The sequence below is a fragment of the Erigeron canadensis genome, chromosome 9, assembly GCF_010389155.1.
Source record: "Erigeron canadensis isolate Cc75 chromosome 9, C_canadensis_v1, whole genome shotgun sequence".
NCBI classification, from domain to species: domain Eukaryota; kingdom Viridiplantae; phylum Streptophyta; class Magnoliopsida; order Asterales; family Asteraceae; genus Erigeron; species Erigeron canadensis.
Window position 1 is genome coordinate 35,907,107 of NC_057769.1, and position 11,249 is coordinate 35,918,355.

The window sequence follows — 11,249 nt, forward strand, 5'->3', positions numbered from 1 at the left end:
GGAGTTTTAAATTTTAAGATATTTTTTATGAAGATGGGGTTGGAGGTCCATCAAATCGCTGGTTAAAATTGTCTTTAGCAAGTTCAAATTGAAACTAACTTATTAAAAAATAAAAAAATAAATACGTTTAACAACAAAAAGGAAAAAACTTTCTAAGTTTTACAAGAGTTTTTTTCCAAAGTGTAGTGGGAAAACTTATTTACCAAACTAATATAGTTTCAATAATATTTACCATTTTAGTATAAAACATAATTAAACATTAAATTAGGTGGGTTGGTCAGAGGTATTTTCTAAATCTATTATGTGGGTCTCGAAGGTGAGTTTTCCTCAATGTCTCGGGTTCGAATTTTGGGTTTCTCATCTCAAGGGGGGGTTGGAGGTCCAACAATTTGTTGGTTAAAATTGTCTTCAGCACGTCTGAATCAAAACTAACTTTATAAAAAAAAATGTTGATAAATATACAAAAAATCACTAACAAAGTAATAGTAAAATATAATGGTATTTCTGTTGAAACAATAGAATAAATGATAAATCAAATGCGGATCGTCGAATCAATGGAAGAGACATTTATAGAGAGGATGTCATCCCATTGAGAATAACATCTCTGATTAACTACCAAGTAATTGCTTTTAGCTATTATCATAGTATCTTAGATTATTAAACTAATTGGCGTATAATAATATCAAGTTAGATCGATATTATAGAGCATAAATTTTTAGTGTTTGGGACATACTTGATCGATTTGTATTCACGTGTCATCGTAAATGCCGATATTTTTGTCTTTGTAGTGTTGTTTCATCTTCAGAAAACTCATAGTATCGATTTTGTGTTTGCCTAATTAATCATTGTGTATGGTTGTATTTTTTATACCCAATCGTTATTGAAAGAAAAAATGAACATGAATGCAATCGAACAACATGTGTTATCAACATATCTTTATTTATTATATTTAATAGATATAAATATAATGTTTAATTATGTTTTATACTAAAATGGTAAATATTGTTAAAACTATACTAGTTTGGTAAATAAGTTTTCCCACCACACTATTTTGGAAAAAAACTCTTTTTACAAAGTCAAAAGTCAAAAAACAAAAAATCTTGGATTATTGTTACTAAACCCCATCTAACAATAAAATAATACTCGTAATAATCATAACCATATAATAATATAATTATTTAAAGATCCACTGCTGACAGACTCACAATTAAAAAAAAATAATTTTAAAAAGAACAAAAAAACACACACACTGATACACACACAGCTAGCTTCATCATCATCATTATCATATTCTCACATCTTTTACACTTTACTCTTTTTTTTTTTTTGTTTCATACACACACACTTTTTTTCAAAATGGCTTCTCTCTTTAGTAGAGAAAGAATACTGGGCCATTCAAGAAGAGACTCAACCGGTTCAACCACAATGAACGGAACCCGGTCCACCACCACCATCACCACCACCGGTTCATCCACTACTAATTCCGGTTCACCGCCACTTCCATCACCATTCACTGACTTAACACCGTCACTAACCGCCACTGACCTCCGTGAAACCGCCTACGAGATCTTCGTTGCCGCATGCCGTACTTCAACCGGCAAAGCATTGTCCTACAATTCTCCGGCGATGTCCGGTTCTCCAGCGGCGTCAGGTTCGCCGGCGGCGTTGTCAGCTTCACCGTCTCAGAGATCGATAACGTCGACGGCGGCGTCGAAGATGAAGAAGGCGTTCGGTCTCCGATCTAGCTCGTCTGTCGGTGCCGGAAGTCCTGGCTCAGCTGGATCCGGCGGCGGCGGTGGTTCCGGTGGGAAGGCGGTGAAGAAGGTTATGACTGTTGGTGAGTTAATTAGGATTCAGATGAAGATTTCTGAAGCTGCTGATTCTAGAATTAGAAGAGCATTGTTGAGAATTTCTGCTGGTCAGGTATTATATATATATATAATATATATGTATATATGTGTGTGTGATTAGATTTGGTGATGTAAATGCTTTAAATTTGCAAAATTTGATTAGAAAGTTGTGTAATTTTGATGTTAAATGTGTATATATATTTTATATTACACATTAGATTATATTAGATATGAAAATTAAAATGTAGTTTTTTTTTTAAAAAAAAAAGGTATAATATTTGGTGGTTTATAGTGTGTTGAAATTTGACCATTTTTTGTGTAGTGGAATAATGAAAATGAGCGAAAATCCGTTTTCGAATACAAGACTTTTCTCTTGTGAACGATGCTATGTAGTCAAACGCCTTTGAAGATTGTGGTTTTTGTAGATGTTCAAAACTGAAAGTAATGGAAGTTATATTAATTTACTTCCGTTCAAATTTAATTTACTTAGTCAACGTAGTACATAGATGAACTATCTTGGATAAGAGGATGAAAGGAGGAAACTTTTTATGGAGAGACTGATAATAATTATAAGTTGTTATTGATGCTTTTTTGTTGGTTGATTAGATGAAAAGTGGACGAAAGTAATGTGCTTGATATTGATTGTGTTTGCTGACCTCTGTATTTTGGCATGAATAGAAGACTGCCAAGTTTATTATTATTGCAAATTGTCTCTTTTGATCCTAAAGTCAAATTGTACCGACTTTTGTTATACTCTTGTGTCTTGTATTAAGATATACGGACAATCTATATTAGCTAGATGTTCAAACTCAAGTTGTCATATACTATCATGTTTATAATATAGTTTGTAATGTATTAATTGAAAATATATTTATCATGATAATCTATATACACTGATAACAGGTTGGGAGACGAGTTGAAATGATGGTTCTTCCATTAGAGCTATTACAGCAGTTTAAATCTTCAGATTTTACCGACCAACAAGAGTATGATATGTGGCAGAAGAGAAACTTGAAGATGTTGGAAGCTGGACTTCTTTTACACCCTCATGTGCCACTTGGCAACTCCACGACTGCTTCCCAGAGGCTGCAAAAAATTATTCATGGTGCATTGGAAAGACCAATTGAAACTGGAAGGAATAACGAGGCAATGCAAGTTTTACGTGGAGCTGTAATGTCACTTGCCAACCGATCGAATGATGGGTTGTCAGAATCATGCCATTGGGCAGATGGGGTTCCGTTGAATCTTAGACTCTATGAGATCCTTCTAGAAACATGCTTTGATGCTAATGATGAATCGTCTATTATAGATGAAGTTGATGAGGTTATGGAACTCCTTAAGAAAACATGGGGAATACTAGGAATAAACCAAATGTTTCATAACATATGTTTTTCGTGGGTTTTATTTAATCGTTTTGTTTCAACTGGACAATTAGATAATGATCTGCTGTATGCTGCTGATTGCCAGCTTGTAGAAGTTGCAAAAGATGCAAAGACAACGAAGGATACTACTTATGCTAAAATCTTGAATTCTACATTGACATCGATATTGGGCTGGGCTGAAAAACGACTTCTTGCATATCATGATACGTTTGACAAAGGAAATATTAATTCTATGCAGAGTATTGTTTCTTTGGGGGTATCAGCTGCTAAAATTTTGGTTGAAGACATATCTAATGAGTACCGTCGCCGAAGAAAAAATGAAGTTGATGTGCCTCGAAGTAGGACTGATACATACATTAGGTCATCGCTTCGGACTGCCTTTGCCCAAGTAAGTTGTTTTTGATGCTATATAGCTTAAATGAAGAACTAGAGTAAAATGACTAGAAAACTTTTATATTGGCATTATTGTCCATTTGTCCCTGCACAGTTTTATAATGCAGTGATTGATATGGAGTCAAAGAACTATAATGGTCCAGTCAAAAGCTGATTGTTTTGTGAAATGGAATGGGATAAATGGAATGGGTCCATTCAAAACGCCAATACTCCACCATATGAATGTTCTGTTCAATAGTTTGATTCAGAAAGTTAGTAATGTGATACGTTTTCTCATATATATGGCTTCACATTTACTAGTTACGAGATCTACTATGAATAGTTTTCGTTGTTTATGGTTTGATAGATATCAATAAGTCTGAATCTTGATTGTGATGCAGATAATGGAGAAAGCAGATTCAAGCAGGAGGGCATCACGAAACCAGCCAAACCCACTTCCGGTCCTTGCTATTCTTGCGAAAGACGTTGGTGAATTAGCTACCAAAGAAAAGAAAATGTTTAGCCCAATACTCAAAAGATGGCATCCTCTTGCTGCTGGTGTGGCTGTTGCCACTCTTCATATTTGTTATGGGAATGAATTAAAACAATTTATTTCGGGTATAACCGAGTTGACGCCAGATGCAGTGCAAGTTTTGAGAGCTGCTGATAAGTTAGAGAAAGACCTTGTTCAGATAGCAGTTGAGGATTCGGTTGATAGTGATGATGGTGGGAAAGCAATCATTCGTGAGATGCCACCTTTTGAAGCTGAAGCTGCAATAGCCAATCTTGTCAAAGGTTGGACCAAGTTGAGATTGGACAGATTGAAGGAGTGGGTAGACAGAAATCTTCAACAAGAGGTGGTTCTCATTAGAATTTTGCATTATACCTTCAATATGTCTGCAAATACTGAAATATTGAAATAATATATAGGTATGGAATCCACGAGCTAATCAAGAAGGATATGCTCCCTCTGCTATTGAAGTCTTGAGGATTATAGATGAAACTCTGGATGCCTTTTTTCAGTTGCCAATTCCCATGCATCCAGCATTGCTTCCTGATTTAATAGTTGGCCTTGATAGATGTCTCCAGTATTACGCAAGTAAAGTGAAGTCAGGTTGCGGTAATGTTCTAATCTCCACAATCATTGGCTGAATTTTACATCTTGAAACGTACGCATGAAGGACATGAAATGGTCCATTCCAGAATGAAACTAAAGCTGTGGTTTACGTCTAAAAGAGTGAAATAAAATCAATAAATAATTTCTCATGGAAAACGATTCTTTTCATTTTGCTAATTTTTATTCCATGGGCAAGGACTCCCTGTTTTTTTAGTTTGTTTTGTTTATTCCATTTCATCATGGTATGGAATGAAAACAGTCTTTCCCATGGAATTAGAACTACAAAAATGCAAAGAATCACGTTCCTCGAGGGAGGGGGAATGGGACGATAACTTAAGAAGATATAACCTGTTTGCTCAATGTGTCTGTTAGTAACCTTCTATATTTAATACTTAAAATATTTTTTTCCCTAAAATGATATATCTATTTCTACATCTATATATAGATAAGAAATGCTGTATAATAGTTTTTTGATTTTTAAAAGTGTATGGTAACTCAAATATATAATCGCTTTAATTAAGGCCACAAATATATTATAAAGTACATAGTAGGCCACCCAAATTAGTATTTGGTTTCATTAATACCAATTTTGGCCAAAATCATGCCAGATGACAAAAATTCTTTTAAGATATTTGAAAAATGCAAGAAGTTTCCATAACATGTTGAGACCTTTCCAAAGATTATTTCTTTTTGTTGTTAAAACATTAAGGGCATTTACGTTATCTTCCATTTTCTTTTCAATGCCATAATTGACGTAAATGAAATAAGGTACGTACTTTTCCACTTTGGTGGCCTATATAAAGCAATTTCAATACGTATATGGGTGGCTTAGACGTACATTATCCCCTCTCTTGTTGCTTCTCTCTCTTTATTTTTTGAAGCATTTAGTTATTAACTAGAACCCACCTTTTACATTTTGAACATATGAAAATCCCATTATTAAATCACAGTTACAATTTACTTCATATTTATTTACGCTAAAATAGTCAAACTGAAAGAACCATGTTCGAACGGACCATCCTACAAAAATGAAATGGCTCCTAAGTAACCAGTCATTAATATTTTTACTATAACTATATTATGCACAATTAGCAAGACCCATTAACCTTTTTAGAAATGGACAACCGGTACAAACTAAAATACTAACGTGGACAATTATTTTTGGGACGAATGTAATGATACCTCCCATTAGCTTGTTCAATCTATTTTATTGTTATTCCATTCCATCCAACTATATGTAGCTTTTGTTTTTCTGAAGTATGTAATCTTCAGATTGATGGACATTTCATACGATATCATGAATATTCACTGTTTGCTTATTTGATGTACAGGATCAAGAAATACATATATTCCCACTATGCCGGCATTGACCAGGTGTGCAGCGGAGGCAAAGTTTCATGGTGTATTCAAGAAAAAGGAAAAATCTGCCATCCTACAGAGAAGGAATTCTCAGGTTGCTACAATGAACGGGAATAATAACGCTTTTGGAGTACCACAATTATGTGTACGTATAAATACTTTGCAACAAATTCGTACAGAGCTCGAAGTTTTAGAGAAAAGAATCATAACCCTTCTGAGAAATTCTGAATCCGCTCATGTTGAAGATTTTTCAAATGGTTTATCAAAAAAGTTTGATCTCACCCCGGGTGCGTGTTTGGAAGGCATTCAACAGCTGTGTGAGTCCATGGCTTACAAGATTGTGTTTCAGGATCTTAGCCATTCTCTTTGGGATGGTCTTTATGTTGGTGAGCTGTCATCTTCCACAATCGAACCTTTCCTTCAGGACCTAGAACAGAATTTAATGGTTATTGCAGAGACAGTGCATGAGGTAGTCCGGACACGTTTAGTGGCTGAGATTATGAAAGCATCTTTTGAAGGCTTCTTGTTGGTTTTACTTGCTGGTGGCCCATCACGTTCTTTTACCCGTCAAGATTGTCAACTTATTGAAGACGACTTTAAGTCCCTTAAGGATCTATTTTGGGCTAACGGTGATGGGTTGCCAATGGATGTAATAAATAAGTTTTCAACTACAGCAAGAGATGTTCTTCCACTTTTTCGAACTGAAACTGAGACTATTATTGAGCGATTCAGGCGTTTGACTCTAGAGATTTACGGGTCATCTGCCAAATCCCGACTCCCATTACCCGCAACTTCAGGTCAGTGGAGCTCATCTGACCCAAACACTCTCTTACGTGTTTTGTGCTATAGAAATGATGACGCAGCTTCTAGATTCCTAAAGAAAACTTACAATTTGCCTAAGAAACTATGATGATCCCTGCATACTTCACCAGGGAATCTGGGTATTTCCTTGAATCTTACCATATGATTACTACATAAGTTCACCAGGGAACTAGGGATTTCCATAGATCTTACTGTAGTTCTGTTTGGATTTGTAATGTTGGCTATAAAGTAAGCAGGCTACCTTAAAGGTTATGTTTTTGTACAGTTGATCTTCGAGAATCTTTTTGTTAAATCAACCCCACCCAGTCCTCCCTTGTTCTGATTCAGATGGCGGTTTAGCATGAAGAACTGTTTAGCATAAAGAACTGCTCGAAGTCGAAGATTCGTTATTGTTGCCATCAGAGCGCGGTGTTTATATAAGTTCTTTGGACCTTTTTACTTCTGCTTCAAGGCTGCATTTCTTGATTGTTTTCGTTCTGATGGAAAACTTGCTTCTTTTTTGAAAGCCTATTCTCAATGGATGTAATTGGTGCTAAAGACTACTGTTGGGAAAGTTGCTCACAACCCAGATTCTGAATTAATGTTAGGTATTTATTTATTGTAATGTATAGTATTATACTCTTTACTGGCAGCGGTTTCATTTGCTATATATTAAGATTTTTTTTGTTTGTCAAAAAAGAGTTTGGCTTCTCGTGTGGATGAATATGGTTATCTTTTGTGACAGAGTTTCCAGCTAAATACTTGTCCTACAATCTGATCTATATCTTGAGTGGAGTCATAATAATCTCGGTGATGTAATTGCCGATTTAACTCTAGTGTTAGCATTAATCATTTTATCATCATGCTAAATTACGTTTATTCTGCTTGTGAAAGTATACCAAAATTCTACATTAGTATGAATCAGGTTGAATACCAGGATACGTGTCGAGCAGAAGAGTGTTAATCTTAAAAAGATGGTTTGTGGTAAGTGTCGTACAGAAGAGTGTTGGGTTTAAACTTAGCAATTAAACATCTCGGGATCACCAAGGAGATAGTCTAGGATATGGTTGGGTGGATATAGTCTAGGAGATGGTCAGTTGGGCCACATACATTAGAGCTAAAGGCTCCGCTTTCCTTGCGTAGCCTAGATAGGAACCCCTTCGTTTACCTTTTATTCAAGAAGGCTCGAGTTTGTTGCCAATTTGCCATTTTCTAAAACAGATGAAGAGTGGGAAAAAGATGAGCTCCTCTACCTCAAAATACTTGAGCTAGAAACTTAGGAACCGGCAAGTTCAAATCAACTTGAAGATCCAAATAGATACGGATTTCACTGGTAAGGTCTTTGAGTTTGTCAGGATCCACTTGAGTTCGAGTCTCACTTTCTATATTTGTTTGAGTGGATTAATAATATGAAGTTTTTCGAGAATCCCGGGTTTCATTCCATCTGTTCTTAGAAAAGAAAAAAGATATGTCTTTCATGCCTTGTAATACTCGTAAAAAATAAAAAGAAAAATACAAACCGCAAGTCTTCAACAATGGACCAGAAAGGATAAAAAGGAGGAGTAAACATTGGAAAAACTAGACAGAAACTAAAAGTGACATTTGGCTATCAAATCATAAAGAAACTTAGTGACATGAAGTTAGACAACCTGGTTGAAGAAGTACAACGGTTACAGGACAACAAAAATACATCTACATATCATAGCATAGTTACCATGAGCAATTCACTCGAAGAAAAATACATCTACATATCATAGGATAGTTACCATGAGCAATTCACTCGAAGAAGTAAGTTGGATTTTGGTTGAAGAAGTACAACGGCTAAGTGTCTGACTATTTGGCAAAGCACGCAACTTATTGATATAGGCCATCGAGTCTAAATCTAAATTTGGAAGTTGGCGATCTTCGAGGATCTCAAGAATCTTTTTGGATTTACCAAGAAGCTGAGCAGCAATCTGGATACTGTACCTCCTTTTCTCTATTGCATCGTGATGACACTTCATTTTTATGACACGTGGTAAGTTGGTACAGCAAGCACAGAATATATCTGCAATTATTGTTGATATCCACTCAAAAAGTTCCGCATCATTTGGCCAATTTTCTTGCTTATTGCAGTGGAGTATTATGGTTTGACTGATTCTATACATTGAACTAGAAGCAATAAAATTATGAACCGAGTGATTCAGATTTCCTTTTTTGCAGCTCTTAAACTCTATCACATTTTTGACTGCTTCATCACCCAACCATTGAAGAATCTTCTTTTTTGATTTTGACTTGCTAAACTTCTTTTGAAGATCATGTGTAGCCACTTGTTGTATAACTCAACTTCTGTCCACAAACGTCTAGCTGCTTTTCTCGCACCTACCAAGTCAGCATTTTCATTGAGGGTTTCTTCAACAATTTTTACGATTTGGAGTCCTTCTCGCATACTAGCAAGTAATTCTTTGACATGTCTATTTGAAATGTTAGGAAGTGCAATTGCAATAGTCATTAACGTTACCGCTACTAGGCTCCAACAATTCTGGACTTCTTCAGGATATAGAGGAGGGACTTCATCATTGTCGAACTTTATTACTCCATTGAATCCTGTAGATTTATCTAGAAGTAGCTTCATAAGATTTCTCGGCTCCTTCTCTGCAGCTACTTTAACAACTTTAGTTATAGATTGAAGCATATTTGTCAATATTCTCTCTGAAAGGTTCGCCTCTTCTTCAGCTAGCATAACATACTTGGCATATTTTTCCACCTCTTCTTTACTTACGTAGTCATTTTTTGACCCCCATTTAAACCTTTTCAATAATAATTTGCAGAGATACCAACAATAAAAGAATAAGATCAGGAAACATCTAGGAACAAGGCAAATCATTTTGCATAGTACTGCAGCCACGATCTGTAGTGCAATACAAATGTTCAAAATCATGTTTTTGACCAGATGGAAAACCTTTTTGCAATGGCGCCCTGGAATATGAGAACGGACGTGGATGCGTTTCCATTGCTGAAGTCTTTCTATCCATTGCTTTTCAACTTTGAACACATTTAGATGGTTCTTGCTCCATTTCTTAGAAGGCTTGACATAACTGGTAACAGAAAAACATCTAGATATCGGTGCTAAACAGCCTAGTAAGACCCCAACAAATTGCACATACATAATAATCTTGATTGACCAATCATAATCGGATGATTCTTCGCGAGGAAAGTATGGATTTATAAACCATGAGATGACATAGATGGCAACATCTAAACATAGAACCCCTAAAGTAAAAGAAATCTGTGAACAAGCTATCGCAAATTGGGGGTCACCTGTTTCTGCCATCATCCAATGCATTTTAACGTAGTTAACAAGCTCTTCGTAAGAGAAATTTATCTCATCATGATTTGAAGTCAATCTGCGCAACTCCTTGTATTGTAGTTCTAAGTTTCTTCTAGATGCTGGAACGGTCAAAGCTACCGAAAATGCCAACAGACAAGGTAACACGTTTACACTAACTAAACCACCCACCACCCATATATTAACGAGTACGGTGATTAATAGAATCCCCAAGGCTATGATGTTAATGAGAAGTTCTTTGTCACCCATAAGCCCTAAAGAAGGAAGGAAATTAGCTACCATGGTGACCAAGAAACAAATGCTGACATCCCTTGCAAAGATGTCATCCTCCGTGTTTGCACTTAGATCAACTGGCAGCTTCATTGATATGGCAATCAATGTGACGGAAACTGCATTGACTGTGAAAAACCTACATGGAAACCATAGTTTCCCTATTCTAAAGCCACGGAAAGCATCCGCTGCCATTGCAAGAGTACAGACTAAGGATGCTGCACAAATATACAGCCCCACCCACGGCATGAAATCCATGGGTTCAATCATGATGCTTGCAGGTAAATAATCAGAATCCTATGAATATTAAAGTGTTGCAAACATATTTGTTTGATTACAAGTTGCAGAAAGCAGGAATGAATAAGTTTGACTTATATTTAGACGCAAATTATTGAACTAATCTTGACTTTAAAGTAAACGCATATATCATGAAATGAAATTCTTGGAAGATTATTTTCTAGATGAATAATAGCCACATGAAAACAGGTCCAGGTGTCCTGATTAATTAGGCCTGTGCTTATAGGCGTCTCAAAGGGTGCGTCCTTTGACGTGGAGAAGTTGGACGTTATTGACAGCTAGTGTCCTCAAGCTTGCGTCCAGCCAAATATTCTCCCACAAGAAGTTGGAAGACGCTTGCGTGTGGGGCCATCGGTGTTTACTTGTATTTTTCTTTTTCTTCTTTTTTTGCTTTAATACATATATAAACATGGTAGATATATTCATAATATATATATGTGTATGTCTTGTATCTTGTTCTAGTTTGTGTGTGT

The 11,249-nt window shown here is 35.9% G+C and overlaps 2 protein-coding genes across 2 annotated transcripts; one reads left to right on the forward strand and one right to left on the reverse strand.

Annotated features, from left to right (window-relative positions):
* The first annotated feature begins 1,305 nt into the window (after positions 1 to 1,305).
* On the forward strand, positions 1,306 to 7,504 carry LOC122583803 (protein unc-13 homolog). Its single transcript, XM_043756178.1, has 5 exons — positions 1,306 to 1,923; positions 2,754 to 3,620; positions 4,006 to 4,461; positions 4,535 to 4,724; positions 6,053 to 7,504. Exons 1-5 carry the CDS (start codon positions 1,357 to 1,359, stop codon positions 6,988 to 6,990), a joined length of 3,018 nt encoding a protein of 1,005 aa, XP_043612113.1. The 5' UTR covers positions 1,306 to 1,356; the 3' UTR covers positions 6,991 to 7,504.
* Positions 7,505 to 9,096: 1,592 nt separating this feature from the next.
* On the reverse strand, positions 9,097 to 10,737 carry LOC122583721. The gene has a single exon (XM_043756097.1). It carries the CDS (start codon positions 10,735 to 10,737, stop codon positions 9,097 to 9,099), a length of 1,641 nt encoding a protein of 546 aa, XP_043612032.1.
* Positions 10,738 to 11,249: the final 512 nt, after the last annotated feature.